The sequence below is a fragment of the Belonocnema kinseyi genome, chromosome 1 (genome assembly GCF_010883055.1).
Source record: "Belonocnema kinseyi isolate 2016_QV_RU_SX_M_011 chromosome 1, B_treatae_v1, whole genome shotgun sequence".
Classification (NCBI taxonomy): domain Eukaryota; kingdom Metazoa; phylum Arthropoda; class Insecta; order Hymenoptera; family Cynipidae; genus Belonocnema; species Belonocnema kinseyi.
The window spans coordinates 21,337,774-21,356,417 of NC_046657.1; the positions used below are offsets into that span (position 1 = coordinate 21,337,774).

Genomic DNA, 18,644 nt, shown 5'->3' on the forward strand with positions numbered 1-18,644 from the left:
CAATCTTAAATGATAAATACTTGATAAATACTATGATATAGTGAAGCCCAATTGACGGGAGTCTGATTAACGCCTTCTTTTTTATTTATGAAAGCTATGTGACCAGAAATTCCTCGAAGAATGTTAGCTTTTTAGACCTAGTGCATCCCTTGTTGGCGCGAACCCTATATTAATTGGCATTAACCCTCCAAGGCACCACATCACCCAAAATTCCCTGAAGAATGTTCCTCCAGTTCCATTTATTCGACCTAGTGCACTTTCATGAAAATATCTATCTTTGATGTCAGGGTGTTGTTAAACAAATATTACTGGAATTTTGATGAATTATGTATCTGCAGCTAACAAAAAATAACTTCCTAATATTCCCGTCAATCTTAGATGATAAATACATGATAAATATTATGATATAGTGAAGCCCAATTGACGCGAGTCTGATTAATGCCTTATTCTTTATTTCTGAAAACTATGTGAGCAGAAATTCCTCGAAGAATGTTAGCTTTTTAGACCTAGTGCATCCCTTGTTGGCGCGAACCCCATATTAATTGGTATTAACCCTCGAAGGCACCATATCACCCAAAATTCCCTGAAGAATGTTCCTCCAGTTCCATTTATTCGACCTAGTGCACCTCGATGAAAATATCTGTGAGCAGGTGCCAGAGGACAAATTTTCAAGGTTCTGTTATTTCTTTGGTTGCAGGGGCTTGTCAGAATGTGAATGTCTAGGCCCTCACTCACGTGGGAGGTGGGGGTGGCGGTAAATTCGAGGAGTTGGGAGGAGGCGCTCGTCCCCAGGAGATGGGGGAGCACGAGTCCGCTGACACGTGGTCGGCTTGGTTTCTGGACGCGATCAGAAAGATCCGGAGTCAGAAGCAGCGACCGAGTGTCGAGCGGATATGCCACGCGATTCGTCAACACCACAATTTCCACGAAGAAGAGATTGCGGAACACCTGGAGGTTGCCGTGAAGCGCGGCGACGTTCTCAAAATTTTTAATAAGGGACAGTCATCCTATAAGGACCCGGGTGGCCTACAGTCACGGCCACTCAAAGTTGGCCGAGTCAGTGACCTGAGCAAGGTCATTGGCAAGGCCGTCCGGGAGTTGGGCGAACGAGACGGTTCTACCCTCAAGAATATCGAGAAGTACTTGAGGCAGAGCCATACTGTTGAGGAAGAGGCGGAGGGTGATCTCAGGACTGCTCTGAAACTTTCCGCGAAGAGGTCAGTGGATCGAGGATTCGTCGTTCAGGATGGGAAGCTCTTCAGGCAACCCGATCGGACACCTTCCTCGACGAAGAAGATCGGCGAATATGTTCAGGGTGAAATTTCGCCCAAGGTGAGTTAATTTTTTTTTTTTTTTTTTTTGAATTTAAGGTATATGTGGTTGTAATTTATCTGTGTGCAGAGTCCAGGGTGGCCGGTGGACCGGGAGACCGGGAAATGGCCGTTAATTTATACTATGAATTAACCTGTCCAACTTTGATTTCAACCGTTTTTCAAATAATTAGATGAATTGTTATTTGTCTAATTATGATGTCATTCAGTTTACAATACGTAATTTTATAATCATTTTCTTTGAAGACTTTTTGATTTAGATTTTTATGTTTAAACGTAAATTGTTAGTTTTAAGAATTTAAAAATACAGTCTTGAAAACTTAAATAATTGAAAATTAAGAGCATTTGAAATTAAAAAATTACATATAAATTTTTTTTATCTACCAACTGTAAATAACTATATGAAGTATATTTGAAATGGACTTGTGTCGAAATTTCGGTACAAATAGCCACAACCTAAGTTGAAACAAAATGTCGATTTTTGACAATTTCAAACAAAAAATTGCGAAGCTTTTTAACAATTTTGAAAGGCTTCAAAAAAATAAGAACATTTTCTGAAGATTCCTAGGAAAATGAATATCATTTTTCATTTTGAATAATTATTTTAAGAGAATATTTAAAAAGGTTGTAAAAGGTTTTAAAAAAAGTAAAAAAAGAATCTGGAATAATTTAAAGAACATTTTTCTAAATTTGCAGAATTTTAAAAAAATTTTAGGAAAAATTCGATAAATGTCTTCTTAAATGAATCGAATTTTTCCTGCTTTTTTTTTAAGTTTGCTAGACAATTTGAAAATGATTTTTTATTTTGAAAAATTATTTTAAATTCAAATAATTTTAAGATTTGAAGCAACTTGTAGATGTTTCAAGAAATTGAAATAAAATTTCCAAGCATTTTAAGAATTTTAAAACTATTTAATATAAAAATAATTAAACTTTTATCTTGAACCGGGAATTTTTAATCTTTTGCAAATTTATAGTTGGAACTGGAATTTATCCAGAAGAATAATAATTCTGACTTGGAACCGGGAATTCTCAAATTTTAAGAAATTCCGAGCTTGTAAGGGAAATTTTGGTAATGGGAAAAAATTCTGAATTGGAACAGCGAATTTTTTAATAGAATGAATTCTAATTTAAAAACGGGACATTTTTGAAAGAATTTTTCCAACAAAATGTTTTGTTGTGTTGAAACGAGGTATTTTCGAAAAAATTTAAAGTTTTAAAATGTATGTGCTTTGTAGAAAAGTCGTCTTTGTTGTAGAAAATTAATCTTTATGGTTGAAAATTCATCTTTTTGACATAAAATTTAACTATTCCAGTTGAAGATTCATAATTTTAGTTGAAAATTCATCAGTTTAGTTGAAAATTAATTTCTTTAACTGTTACATTTTTAGTTGTAAATGGACGTTTTCTAGTTCAACAATTTGTTTAAAAATTTGTCTTTTTTAATTGAAAAATTCAAATATTTCGTTTAAAATTCACGTATTTTGTAAAAAAAATCGATTAAAAAAAAAAAAGAAAATTATCTTTGTCTTTGAAAATTAATCCGGTTATTTAAAAATTCTTCCTTTCAGTTAATAATTCTAGTGTTGAAAATGCATTTTGTAGGTTGGAAATAAAATTGTTTGGTTGAAATAAACTCTTTTGTTCAAAATTAATTCTTATTTGGTTGAAGATTCATAATTTTAATTGAAAATTTATGTCTTTGTTTGAAAAATGAGCTGTTTGATGGAAAACTTGTTTTCTTCTTTGGATGTTTTTTGTTACATACTATTATTTTTTAACTAAAAATCTAACTATTATTATTCCGGTTCCATATTCATTTTTCGGCTAGATATTTATTTATTCAATTTTAGGTTGGAAAATTATATTTTTTAGTTGAAAATTCGTCATTTTTGGTAAAAATTAATCATCTTGGTTGAAAATGAATATTTTTGGTAAAAAATTCAATTATTCTAGTTGAGTATTCATAGTTTTAATTAAAAATTCATCTTTCTGGATTAAAATTCAACTATTCTCGTTAAATATTTACAATTTTATTTGAAAATGTAACTATTTTGTTGAAAGTTTTTTTTGTTTGTTGAACGTTAGTTTGTTTATATTAAAAGCAATTTTTTAACTGGAAATTTCACTTGTTACAATTGAAAAGTACATAGTTGTTAGTTAAAAATTTATTTGTTTAGTTAAGCATTATTTTTTTAACTTGAAATTTAATTATTACAGTTTTGGTTCAGAATTGATCTTTTTTAATAAAAATAATTTTTTTGTTTAAAAACTCGTATGTTTGGTTTAAAATTAATTTTTAAACTAAAATGTTACTCTTCCATGTTCGTTTGAATTTTTTTTTTATGGCAAAATTCAACTATTTGGTTAGAAATTTGTCTTCTTTCATTGAAAATTCATGTATTTTGTTGACAAAAATTAAATTTTTTGGTAGAAAATTAATCTTTTTATTTGAAAATTCATCACTTTAGTTGAAAATTGAACTATTTAGTTTGAAATTCGTTTTTTGTTATTAATTTTCGGATGTTTCGAATTTTAAATTTCACAATATTATAGTTTTAAAATCAAATATACAAAATTTTAGGACCATTTCGCTATTTATATATTTCAAAATTTCATATTAACAGTTTTGATAGTCATTTTTGAATTTAATCATTTTAAATGTTAATGGAAACACATTTTGAATTGAAATGCTTAAAATTGTACAATTTCAAACAATGAAATCATATAGCAATTTTGTTTTTTATCCTTAATCTTAATTTTTAATGTAAGATTTTAAAATTGTCCGACTTTTAGTGAAAGATTTAAAGAAATAAGTCATTACAAATTGATAAATATTGTATTTGAAATTTTTTAGAATAAATAGTAATTCTAAACGAAGATTTGAAATTAAAATTAAACCAAGAAGGTTTATTTTCTACCGAAAATATTAATTTTATACTAAAAAAAAAGATTAATTTTCAACAGATTACGTAAATTTTAAAGCAAAGAATTGAATTTTTATCCACAATACTTGAATTTTCTACCAAAACAGTTTAATTTTCAAGCAAATAAAATAAATTTTTAACGAAATAGTTAAGTTCTCAATCAAGAAGATTAATTTTTTTACCAGAAAACCTTTTTTTTTAAACAGAATACGTGAATTTTGAACCTAATAGTTACATTTTCAACAACAAAAAAATCATTTTTAACTGAAATGATAAGTCTGCAACTGTATAAAAAATGTTAACCAAATAGTCAAAGTGATTTTTCAACAAATTAGTTGGATTTACAGATAAATTTTCACGTAAATTAGATCAATTTTTAACCATATGATTTTTTAACAACTAGGGTTAAATTTCTGTAAACAAAAAAAGATAAATTTTCAACCAAGAAGGTTTATATTCTACCCAAAATATTAATTTTCAACAGAATGCATAAATTCTAAACGAAAGAAGTGAATTTTTATCCAAAATAGTTTAATTTTCAATTAAAATAGATACATTTTTAACTAAAATAGTTCATTTTTTGATAAAAAAGTACGAATTCTTAGCTAAATAGTTTAATTTTCAGCTAATTGAAATAATTTTCCGAGGAAATAGTGAAATATTCTACCAAACAGATGTATTTTTTTCCCAGTAGATTACATTTTTGTCAAAATGTAAATTTGCGGCATAAAATGGAATACGTTTTAAGTTAAAAAAATTAATTTTTAACCAAACATGTAAATTTTTAATTTAAAATACATATAATAGTTCAATTTTCAGTAAATAATTTATTTTCAATTTAATAATTTATATTTTAACCAAACAGATGCATGAATTTTCAACGGTATAGTTTAATTTTTAAAGGCATTTTCAACCTAACAGTTAAATATTCAACCAAAGAAATTAATTACCAACCAAAAAGATTAATTAGTCTCTAAAAATATTAATGTTGAACCGCAAAAGAGTTTAATTTTCAACCAAACAAGGAATATTTCAATTATCAGATAAGAAATTAAATTTAAGAAAAAATAAACAAACCAGTTTTGTTTTGACTAAAGTGCTGAATCAGCAACCAAAAAATTACTTTTTTACAAAGTAGTTGAATTTTTTACCCAAAAAATGTTAATTCTCAACGAAAAATGTTTTGATTTAATTCGAAAAAATAACCAAAACAGATTAATTATCAACCAAACAGTTGTGATATTTAACCGAAAAAAGATGCAATTTATACCAATATTGATCAATTTTTAACCCAAAAAGGCGAATTTTTATGCAACAATAGTAACTTCAACAAAATTGTTGAATTATCAAGAAAATAATAAAATTAACGTCAACTTCAGTTTCACGAAAATTCCGTGACTAGCGCTGAAGATGAACGCAACCTTGAACTCTAACGCGTAATAAGACTCAATTAGAAGTGCTGAAGGTAGAAAAACTGCGAAGTTTATTTACCCACTGCTGCCGGCTTCGTAAGCGGCACATATTTACCAGCCTACGATCATCATCAGAAGAATGGTTGCCAAGCCAATCCTCTCTTTTTATTCTCCGGGTTCACCGTTCGTTCAACGGGCTGGCAATTTTATGCGCAAAAAGGAAATCCGACTGACTAACTGGATAAGAAAAATAAAAAAAAAAAAAAAAGATAAATTCCAAGTTTCATTGAGAAGAGTCAGTTTATTACCCGATAAATCGAAGCATTTCAGTTGAAACAATTTTCAAATTTTTAAGAGCAAACTCTTAGAGTTCGGTAGTATCTTTCTTCCAGACAGGCCAATATTTTACTACAATTAAAAAAAAAAAAAAAATGCAAATAAAGGCACTATTTTTAAATCAGAAAGACGAATTTTTAACAGGAATGATTTTTTCGTCAATAAGGTGGAAAAAAAAATCATCAAAAATGTTATTTTTCCAAGCCGAAACCATCAGGTTTGAATAAAGCAGTTAAATTTTCATCCAAATAGTTAAATTTTCAAGGATAAATATTAATTTTCTAATAAAAGGAAAATGCATTCTCAACAAAGTACAGAAATTTCTATCGAAATAGTTTAATTCAAACCGAAAAGATTAGTTTTCTACCAGAAAAGAAGAATTTTCAACAAAATACAAAAATTTGTTATTAAATAGTTGAATTTTTACCCAAGAAGATTAACTTCCTATGAAAAATACGACATTTTTTTAAGGCTGTTGAATTTTCAGAAATAGGAAGAATTCTCAACCAAAGCTGAATTTTCAACAGAAGAATTAAATTGTTAATCAAGTAGTCGAATTTTCAACCAAAAAGATTAATTTCCTAAAAAAAAAATAAACGAATTTTCAACAAAGTACATAAATTTACAAACAATTAGTTGAATTTTTAACTAAAAAATTAATTTTCAACTACAAAAAATTGAATTTCTTCCAAAAGAGACGAATTTTTAAACTAGGAAGATTAATTTTTTATCAAGAACGATGAATTTTCAACAAATTACATAAATTTAGAACTAAATACTTTGAACAATGGATATCATCTTAGACCAAATTTTATTTGATTAATTTTTAGTTTATATTTTACTCGTTTCTAAATTCGTTTCTAAATAAATTTTTTTTCGAAAAATTTTGAGGAAATTTGTATATTCTCTAAATTGTTGGTAGAAAAAACGACATTTTGTTTTAAATAATATTTTTGTATGTTTTCAAGAATTCTAAATTTCTCTTAAACTTATTTTAAGTTTTAACATTTTTAATCTTAAAAAATTGAGAAAGTTTGCTTTGAAATCTTCTTCGTTCTTTTCCAAAATTTTAGGAACTCGTTTGAAATGTTTTTACATATTTTGTTTAAATTAAATTAAAAAAAAAAAAGATGAATTAAAGTTTCCCTGGATTTTTAACAAAAAATTTTCTTTATATATAAATTTGCAGAATCCTGAAAATTTTTAGTTAACAAGTTAATTTTTAACAAAAAAAATTGGTTATCTACCAGAAAATAAAAACTGCCCAAAAAATACATAGAGTTTGAATCAATTTGTTTAATCTTCTACCAATTTGTTGAATTTTGAAAGAAGTTAATTTTCGAGCGAAACAATTTTTTTTTATCAGACACTTACATTATTGATCAAAAAAGGTGAAATTTTTACAGAACGAGATGCATTTTTAGACGAAAAAGATTATTGTTTAACATAATAGTTGAATTTGCAACCAAGAAAAGTTTTTTAAATCATGAAAGTAAAAAAGTTCAACTAAATTGTTGATTTTTGAAGCTAGGAAGTCGAATTTGTAACCAAACAGTTAAATTAGGAGCCAAATATAACTTTTTAACCAAATTTTCAACAAAATAATTAATTTTTTAATAAAAAAATAACATTTTTAACCAAAAATTTAATAGTAGATTGTTCAACAGAAAATAATTAACTTTCAAACTAGTTAGATCTTCATATGGGTTCTATTGATTCAGGTCTTTTAAATTTCTGTTTTTAAATGTTTCTGTTTAGTTAAAAATTGGATTATTCGTTTGCAATTTCATATATTTTGTTAAAAAAATTATAGAAAATTAATCTTCGTGGCTGAAACTTCTTTTTGATTTCAAATACATCTCTTTTGGTAGAAATTTCATTTTTGTTGTTGAAAATTAATTTTTTTAATTGCAAATTTAAATATTATAGTTGAAGATTCATAAGTTTAGTTCAAAATTGTGTTTTTTTATTTGTTGAAAATTAATTTATTTACTGAAAAAAAGCTTTTCTAATTCTGATTGAAAATGTACCTTTTTTTAGTTAAAAATTCGTTTTATATTTTTGAAAATTCATGTGTTTTATTGAAAATTTGTCTTTTTAGGTAAAAAATTAATCTGTTTTGTTCTTAAAACTGATCTGTTCTGTAAATTTTTTTTTTTTTGTGGGCATATCAACTGTAACATTTTTGTGTTGAAAATTCAACTATTTGGTTAAAAATTTAATTATTTGGTTAAAAATGCCACTGTTTAATTAAAACTTCAATTATTTTTTTGAAAATTAAACTCTTCGATTGATAATTTAACTGTTTTGTAAAAAAAAATTTTTTAAATATCTACTATTACATTTTTGTTGAGAATTCATATTTTTGTTGAAAACTCTACTATTTCGGTTGTAAATTTGACAGCATTAAAAAAATTTGTCTTTTCGGCTTGAAAATGTTGACTATTTTCTGTAAAATATAACTATTTTTGGTTGAAGTTTATTCTTTTTTTGTTAAAAATTCAATCACTTGGTTGAAAATGCAATATTTTTTGCTGCAATTTTATTTTTTTATTAAATTCGAATGTTTTGTTGAAATTCAGCATTTTAGGTAGATAATTCAAGTATTTGCTTAAAAATTTTACTGTTTTTTTTTCTTCGAAATTTAGTTATTTGGTTGAAAATTGAAGTATTAAAAAAAAAATCATCTATTTCATTGAAAATTCAACTATTTTGTTGAACATTTGTCTATTTTGATAGAAATTCTTTCCTTTTGATTAAAAATTATTTTATTTTTTCATTTTAAAATACAACTGATGTGTTTAAAATTCGCCCTTTTGGTTTATAAAAGACTCAATGTTAAAAATGTTACAAGATTAAAATGTTTCTCTTTGAATATTTATGGTAAAAGAAAATTAAAAATTGGTCAGGGAAATGTTAGGAAGTTTTAAAAATGAAGTTTTGTGTCAGTAATAGATTCGTGAAACGAGTTAACGACAATGCCTCGAGGGTCCGCAATCCATCAGAATGTACCAGTTTGTTAATCGACTTAAATGTCACAAGTTCTCAAGCTGCCACTTGTGTATCCACTTTCTAGTCAATAATACTCCAGCACCAACTGTTCGTTCGAAGCCTCTCCTTTACTCGCGTAAGAGTAAGTTTGACGCGAACCCTCTAGAAAGGTGAATTATCACTCCAAGATAGCAGATCACCAAAAATTCCCTGAAGAATGTTCTCCTATTGCACCTTTTGGAGACCTGGTGCAAGCTGGACCACTTCTTCGGGGAATTTTGATGAAACATGTATGTGCAGGTATCAAAAAAGAGTTTTCTACCATTCCCGTCAATCTCCCTAATTCCCCATTGACTCATTCACGCAACAATCTCCCAACGCCCGTCAGAATCTAAAAATAGTCCTTAAATGGAGGTCGCGATACATGCGAAACAAGCGGGAAATAATATTCTCGTTTAGCTGCTTTCCACGGCGAGTCACGCCGCTTGCCCACGCCTTTGGACATAAAGAGCCCGTCGTCGTGTCAGGTATGGCGATTGGCGATCAGGATTGGCGGACGCCGGCACTATCTCGCTCGACTTCCGCCCGCCGCCAACTCAACTCGACTCGTTTGTATATCGCTCTTTTATTGATCCCCCTTGACTCATTTTCTCTGATGTTTTGTGCGTGTTGGACCGCAAAGTGCGTAAAGCCCTGGGACAGGACGCGCCGACGCGTTGACACCGGTCATGTGGTTCCAATTTATCCGGGGGGAATTCCAACCGTTTTGCCCCTTCACTTTACGAGTTTACGCCACCGCAGCACCGCTTTCGCACACGCTACCAACGATACTCTTCATCTCTTCTCATACAATCGGCCGCGGTGGCCCGCGCGCGCCCCTTTTCTTGACGCTTGTGCGCATTGCTTGTCCTGCAGTTGCAACATTATTCGTTTAGAAGATCGATTATGACCGAGATTCCGAATGGGTATCTTACAAAGGCTAATCGGCCATTTGTGTGCGTGGTTTTTCAATTTCAGGGAAAAAATCATTTTTAATGCAACGTAAAGATTTTGAATAACTATTTTTTAGGTTTATTTTTTGTTTTGTTTTTAAGGTTTTTAATCAAAATTTCAACAAAAAAGTTCATCTTCAAATCAGTAGTTGAATTTTCAAACAAAAAATATGTAATAGCTGATATTGCAATCGAAAAATATTCTTATTTTTTATTTGAAAAAGAGGCACATTTTGTACAAAACACTTTCATTTTTAACCTGAAAATATGAATTTTCATTTAAAAAAAAATTATTTTTCAATTAAATTCATTAATTTTCTATCAAGCAGATTAGTTTTCTACAAAAAACGACGAATTTTCAACTAAAATGATGAATCTTCAACCAAGAAAGATAAATTTTTCAAACAACGAAATTTTGTTTAAACTTTCTTTGAAATATTTTCTGACCTTAAATTATTTTTAAAAAGTGTTAAAAACTTCAAATATGTTTTAAAATGTTGAAATTCATATATTTTATTTTTTTTTTTTTTTTAAGACTCATCTTAATTGAAAGTTGATCTCTTTGGTTGAAAATGTAAATACATTTCGTTGAAAATTCGTTTTGTTTTGATACATAATTAATTTTTTTAAACTGAATATTAAACTATTCTGTTTAAAATTCTTTGTTTATAGTTAAAAATTAATTTTTTTAACAGAAAATTTAACTATTTGAATTTTGTTTGAAAATTGAAAATTGTTTGAACAATTTTCATGAACATTCAGAGTTTAGCTATTTTTCAACTAATAGTTTCAATTTGTTTACAAAGTCAACTAAGAACTTCTTCCCGATTACTTTTTTCTATGTTGCTTTGTAAATTCACAAGAATTATTTATTATTTTAACAATTTCGATTAAAAAATGAAGAGTTTAGCTGTTTTTCAACGAGCAGGCTCAATTTTTTACAGAATTAACTAAGAATATATTTCCGGTGACTTTATTCGATGATGCTTGGTAAAATCCCAAGAATTATTAATTATTTAAACAATTTTCGTAAACAAATTCAGGGTCAAATTCAGAGCTTGGCCATTTTTCAACGAATAGACTTTTGGCTATTTTTTGCTATTTTTCAACGAATACGCTTAATTTTTTACAGAATTAACAAAGAATGTATTTCTGAATTAAATAATTTGATTAATTCTCATAAACAAATTAAGAGCTTGGCCTTTTTCATTAAATAGGATCAATTAGTTCAGGATATCAAGAAAGAATGGAATTGCAATACATTTTATGTATACGATACTTTGAAACTATACAATAATTATTAATTACTTTAACAATTTTCATAAAAAAAATTAAGAGTTTTTTCAACGAATAGCTTCATTTGTTTGGAATATAAACTAAGAATAGCTTTTCGATTATACTTTTCAAAATTACAAGAATTATTAATTATTTTAACACATTGCGAGTTTTGCCATTTTGCCAAAAATGGGCTCAATTTGTTTAAGGAATCATCAATAATGTGTTTCAATAACCCTTTTCTACGATATTTTGCACGTTTACAGTAATTATTAATTATGTAAACAGTTTTAACTCTGAAAGGACATACTGGGTGTATAACACCCAGCGAATTATTTGCGCTTTAACAAAACGTACCTTATTGAAGAAAATGTAACATATGGTGCCAGATTAACAAATGACCTGAGAACCTATTTTTCTATATCATTTTCTCATAATTTTGATTTTTATAATTTTTATACGCAGTTTAAGATCAATAAAATCGTTTAATCGCGCAAAGTACGGTGTTTCATTTTTTATTGAATTGAAGCTTTTACTTCTCATAATAAATACCTTCTTTGAGACGAACACTATAAGACTAATTTTATTTTTGAAGCGCCGCATCTCGGAAGTATTCAAGCAAAATTTTAAGTAAAAATATAAAAAACTTAGAAAGTAATGAATTTTAGAGTGAAAGAAGTCATTTTTTAATTTTTTCCAAAAACTAGATAAATTAAACTAGATAGATTAAACATTATTAATTGATTTTCTTGTAAAAAACTATCCAATACCGTCGGCACAGCACAAGTTTGAATACCCTTGGGTCCCAAACACCCAGTATGCTGTTTATGTAATTTTACAAGAGTGTGCCCTTTAAGGATTAATAAACATATTCAAAGTGTGATTTATTGTTCAAGGAATGTACACAATTATTTTACGGAGTCATCTAAGAATATCTTTCCGATGACTCTTTTCTATGTTGTTTTGTAAATTTAGAATAATCATTAATTATTTAATCAATTTGGATACAAAATTAAGAGTTTGGCTATTTTTCAACGAATAGGCACAATTTTCTTTACAGAATTAAGTAAAAGTATCTTTCTGATGCCTTTTTTGTGATTATCTGCAATTTTTTAAGAATTAATGATTATTTAAACAATTTTGATAAACAAATGAAGAGTTTGGCCACCTTTCAACGAATAGGCTCAATTTGTTTAATTATGTGAAGCCGTGTACAAATGAAAGTTTTTAAAGTAAAAATTAATTTCATGTTATTTTATTGTTCTTTATTTCCAAATAATTTAAATACAAAAAATTTTTAAATAAAAATGAATAAATAAAAAATAATTCCATGTAAAGGAATTTGTCGCGCGCGGAGCGCGCGTATGAGGTTCTGGTTTTAGTTGTAAATTCAATACTGGTTGATAATCTATTTTTTAAATTAGTTGATCAAAAGTTACACTTCTTTATTGTTGTTAAAAATTATTTTTTTTTTACCAGAAAAATGTAATTATTCTATTTTTGGTAGAAAATTTGTCCTTTTTGGTCGAAAATTAATTTTCTAGGATGAAAGTTAATCTTTTTGGTTGAAAATTCAAGATTCATTGTTGAGTATTAATTTTTCTAACTGAATATTTAACTATTCCATTTTTGTTGTTGAAAATTTACCTTTTTTTTAGTTGAAAAATTGATTATTTGGTTAGAATATATTTCTCGATTTCCGTGAAAAATGACAATTTTCTTCCTGTTTTTACTGTGTTCCTACTCACCTAGAAAATATTCAAAATATTAATAGGTTAAATAGGCCCTAAATTTCAAGTAGATGAAGTTAAAATAAAAGATGGTTTTATTTATTATTCAAAATGATGGACTTTAGGAACAATTTCAAGAAATGATTAATTATGTTTTTAGTCTTATTTATTAAATTATTCAATGTTGATAATATATTGAAGAATATCTTGTACTTAAATTGGTTAAAGCTTTCTAAATTAAACATATTAATTAAATCTCTGGAAACATGTACCGCTAAGAAATGATTTACTCGATAATAAAATTACTTTCACACACACACACACACAAAAACAGTTATTATTCAATCAAAAAATTAAGTCAATTAAAATATAACAATTTAAAACTGAATAACTATTTTGAATAAACTGAGATCAAAATCGAATATGTTGAGATTTAAATTGAAGATTTTTTTAATGAGAAATTTAGAAAAGTAAAAGTTGATCAATACTTGAAAATGGACATTTTCAAGATTTGAAATTAATTATCAAAAACCAATTGGCGAATTGTACAACTTTTGCAAATATCTTAGCTCTTTTGGCTGTCACGTGTATCGGATTTCACTGAAAAAATGGGGGGGGGGGGGGGGGGGGGGGGCAGAATAAGAGAAATTTTTTGTCCGGCTCTCAGGGCTTTTTCTCAATAAGTTTGTCCTCCTGGGATCATGAAAGGATAGCCTTTAAGAGTTTAATAAAAGCAAAGTATGGAAAGAAAGGGACAACATTTTACGCTCGTTTCACTGGGAAAGGAATCGACCAATTCAAGTTTCGTTTTGTTCGTTTAATGATTGGTCTCGAGCAACAGGTCGTCGGTTCACAGATGAAAGCCATGCGAAGAACGCCAGCTGTGAGCATAACTTCCAATTTCCATGAATACCAATTACACAATTGCAAATTATTCTACAATTGTGTATTTTGTTTCTTCAAAATGTAACAGTTTTATACTTTTTTTTTTGGGCGATAACACTATTAATATTTAGCTACTATTTCGAGAAAAAATTATAATAAAGACACTATTTGCTCTAATTTGTCGGCTAAGAATTTACAACAAAATAAATAAATTTTCAATCGAAACAAATTAATTTTCAAGCAAACAGTGGCACTTTTTACCCAAAAATGTTAAATTTCTATCAAAAAGACGAATTTGATAGATACTGCATTCATTTTTAAATATAAATTTATATAAATAAATTTGTATAAATTTAAAGTTAAAAAGAATTTATTTTCAAAAACAAAACAAAATTTGGTCGAATAGTTCATTTTTAAACCAAAAGATGAATTTTCCACTAAAAAGGCCAGTTTTTAACCAAAAATAGAATAGTTAAATTTTTAACTGAAAAGAAGAATTTTTAACAAAATAGTACAAATTTAAACTAGAGAAATGATTTTTTAACTAATCTATTGATTTTTTAACCCAGAGTTTAATTTTCTACAAAAAAAAGACCATTTTCAACAACAAAAAATGAATTTTGATCTAAAACAAAATATCTGCAACTAAACAAAATTATTTTTAAACTAAATAGTTTAATTTTCCAATAAAAACTACCAAATTGAACCAAAAATAGAGTAATTTAATTTTCAACTGAAAAAATGAATTTTTAACAAAATAGTAAAATGTTTAACCAAGAAATACATTTTTAACCGAACAGTTGGATTTTCAACCCAAAAGATTAATTTGCTACAACAACAAAATTTTCAAAAGAACAGTCTAATTTTCAACAACACCAAAATATTAATTTTTAACCAAATAGTTGAATTTTCATAAAAATACATGAATTTTACACTGAAAAGACCAACTTTTAACTAAAAAGAATTTAGATTAATTATAAAATAAAAATATAATTTTTTTTCAAATAAAAATAATTAGATTTCAATAAAAAATGATCAATTTTTAACCAAAGAAGATGACGTTTAAACAAAACAGTTAAATTTTCAACCAAATAGTAGAATTTTTAACCAAGAGATGAATTTTTAGTCAAAAGGTGATATTTTTTTAGCAAATAGTTGAATTTTCCACCCAAAAAGACGATTTTTAAAATAAATGAGAATTTTCAATTCAAAAAGTATCAATATTCGACAAAAAAAGATGACTTCTTAACAAAGTAGTTTAATTTAGATTAATTCTGAAAAAGAAATATAATATTTTTGTTTTGTTTTGGATAAAAAGAACTAACCATCAATCGAAATAGATTTTTAGAACCAAGATGTTAATTTTAAACAAAAAAAGGTGGCTTTTTAAGAACCTGGTTCAATTTTCAATCAAATAAATAAACTTTCAAACAATTTGTAGAATTTTGAACTAAACACCAAAAAGATAATAGTAGACTTTTCAATAAAAATTATTATCTTTCAAATATAAAAGGTAAATTTTCAACAACTGAAAAGAAAGATTTTTCTACCAAACGATAAATTTTCAACAACAAAAAAAATGAATTTTCTACAAAACTACAAATATTCGACCAAAAACGATGACTTTTTCAAAAAAATCGTTGAATTTTCACAAAAAGTGTGTTTTTTAAGTAAAAGATATTATTTGTTAAAAAAAATACAATATAGACTTTACAAATAAAAAGAATTAATTTACAATAAAAAAAGATGAATGTTCAATCAAAAAATATGAATTTTCAATAATGAAAATGAATTTTTTGTCAAGCAATATAATTTTTTGTCCAACAACGATTACCTTTTAACAAAAGACTTTAATTTTCAATAAAATAGTTAAATCTTTAACTAAATAGTAGAGTTTGTAACCAAAAATTGGAATTTTTAACCAAAAAAATTATTCATAAAAAATTCCACTCCTTGGTTGAAAGTTAAACGAATTTTTTTAAATTTCATTTTTTTTTCGTTGAAGATTCATAATTTTATTAAGTTCGTTTTTTTGGCAAAAAAATTTAATTAAAAATCCGTTTTGTTGTAAACAAGTTTTTTAAAAATACAAATTCAAATAATCATATTCTTGTTTTTAAAATTAAATTGTTTGATAGAGAATTAGGCTTTTCGGCTTGAAAATTCAACAAATTGGTATAAAATTAAACTGTTTTGTGGAAAATTCGTTTTTGTTTTTATTGAAAATTCATTCTCTATGAAAATTTATCTACTCCATTTTTAGTTAAAAATTCAACATTTTGGTTCAAAATTTTTGTTGAAAATTCGTCTTTTTTTGGTTGAAAATCAACTTTTTTTTGGTCAAAATCTAGTCATGTTGAAAATATATACTGTTTGGTCAAATCTAACTGTTTTTTATTTTATATTAAAGGTTTGTAGTGGAAATATCAACAATAAAAATTTTTGATAAACATTAATCTTTTTTGTTGAAAATTGAACGATTTGCTTAACATTATTTTTCATTCTTGACTGAAATTTTTTTCTTGGTAGAAAATTTACTTTTTGGTAGAAATTTCTTCTCTTTTTGGTTAAAAATGCAATTTCTTAGTTGAAGATTTATCTATTTTGGTTGAGGATTAAACTATTTTGTTGAAAATTACAAAATTTGGTATAAAATTCAACTTTTTTGTAGAAAATTTGTTTTTATCGTGGTTGATTTAATTGAAAATTAATTTTTCTCAGTAGAAATTCATCTGCTTAATTTTTTGTAAAAAATAGTTTTCATTTTTGTTTAATTGAAAATTAGTTATCAGTGGAAATGTAAATACTCCATTTTCAGGGTGGCCGTTTTAATAAAAAAAAAACTTTTGGGCACTAAAAAATATAAATTTTTAACCGAAAATTGAATATTTCAGTTTTCATCAGGGAAAAAAATAAATTTTAACATAATAGAGAAATTTGGCACCATAGAAATTATTTTCTAATCCAAAAATTGGATTTTCAACCCAAAAGATTATTTTTCTACCAACAAAGACAAATTTTCAACAAAAAAGTCTAATTTTCAGCAACAAAAAAATGAATTTTTACCTAAAATGATATACCTGCAACAACAAAAAATTTGTTATTAACCAAATAGTTGAATTTTTAACCCAAAAGATTAGTTTTCTACAAAAAAAAAACAAACATTTTTAACAAAATATATGAATTTTCAACTAAAAATGATCAATTTTCAAGAAAAAATAGAATGTTTCAATTTTTATTGAAAAAAAAGAATGTTCAACAAAATAGAAAAATTTTGAAGTACAGAAATTATTTTTTTACCGAACAATTGGATTTCCAACACAAAAGATCATTTTTCTACGAAAAAGTTAAATTTTAAATTAAAATAGATAAATTTTTAGTTAGAACAATTTTCAACAACAAAAAATTAATCATTTTTAACCAAATATTTCAGTTTTAAATTGAAAAAGATCCACGTTTAACCCAAAAAATATGAAATTTCTATCCAAATAATTCATTTCTTAACAAAAGAAAGACGATTTTTCAACAAAATATGTAAATCAAGTTTCAAATAAAAAAAAAAAACTATAAATTTTTAAACAAAAATGGAATAGTGACCACTTTCAGTTTTAAAAGAATATTTGCAACAACAAAAAACGAATTTTTAACAATATTATCTATTTTTCAACAAAAAATGCATTTTTACCGTATAGTTGCATTTTTAACCCAAATGATGATTTTTTAACTGAAAAGACTGTCTTCTAAAAAATCCCAATTACTTAATTGCAAAAAAAAATTTAATTACATAAATTTTGGAAAATTAAACAATGTTTTCTTTTTCAGAATTCATCTCTTCTGGTAGAAATTTAATATTTTTTTGTTCTAAAAGTCAACTATTTGGTTGACAAAATTTGTCCTTTTGGATTCAAAATTCACCTTTAATGGTAGACAAAACATCTTTTTTGTTAGAAGTAAATAAATACAAAATTTTTTAATTTAAATTTGAAATTGTTTTATTCCGTTTACAAAAGATTTTATGTAAAAAAATGTTACAAGATAAAAATTCTGGGCCCCTTAAATATTAATGGCCAGGGAAAATGAAAAATGCATTAGGGAAAAATCAGGGAATTTTGAGAATACATTTTAGCAGTTGCCCTGAAATTTCTAGCGCATTTAAATAATTTTTCATGTGTAAATTATTTTATTGGACTGTAATATCCTCACTTTTGTTCAGTTTTTGTTTCAGTAGTATAAACATGGCTTGGTAACTTTGAGTTATTCGAGCATAGAAGGCTCATTGAACTAATAAGATGCACCCTCGTGATGGGAAGATAGCAAGGGTTCTCTAACCACCGGAATGAATAATTAAGTTTTACTGCATATACTCGTTCACCTTTCAGAAACACGATGATTGTGTATTTCTCCATGCTAGCAACGCATTTATCCGTCAAGCGTGAAGGTCGCCCTAACATGATTTCCACTTCACAAATGAACGTTAGAGTTGATATCCTATCCTGTTTTTAGAGTCTCAAATCATCTATGGAATCTTTATCGTTCAAAAAATGCACACCACAAAGATTTCCTTGAAGATTGTTACTTTAAAGACCTTATTCAGCCCCGGTTGACGCCAAACCTATCGAAATGTTCTTTCTCATCACTTGATTTCATGTATACAAAAATTCCGTGAAGAATACTCCAGGTCTAGAAAACACCAGGCAAACGGTATTCTTCGAGGATTTTTTCTGAATTCAAAACCTGAAGGTCTCAAAGAACATGTATATAAAGT

General features: G+C 26.8%; 1 protein-coding gene across 2 annotated transcripts in view; it reads left to right on the plus strand.

Annotated features, from left to right (window-relative positions):
* The window catches only part of LOC117182489 (histone acetyltransferase KAT6B), an 80,895-nt gene that overhangs the window by 20,531 nt on the left and 41,720 nt on the right, over positions 1 to 18,644 (plus strand). For both annotated transcript variants that reach the window (XM_033375680.1, XM_033375730.1), the window contains exon 2: positions 698 to 1,332. In XM_033375680.1, the coding sequence (XP_033231571.1) occupies positions 796 to 1,332 (537 nt within the window). In that variant the 5' untranslated portion in view covers positions 698 to 795. The remainder of the gene's footprint in view (positions 1 to 697; positions 1,333 to 18,644) is intronic.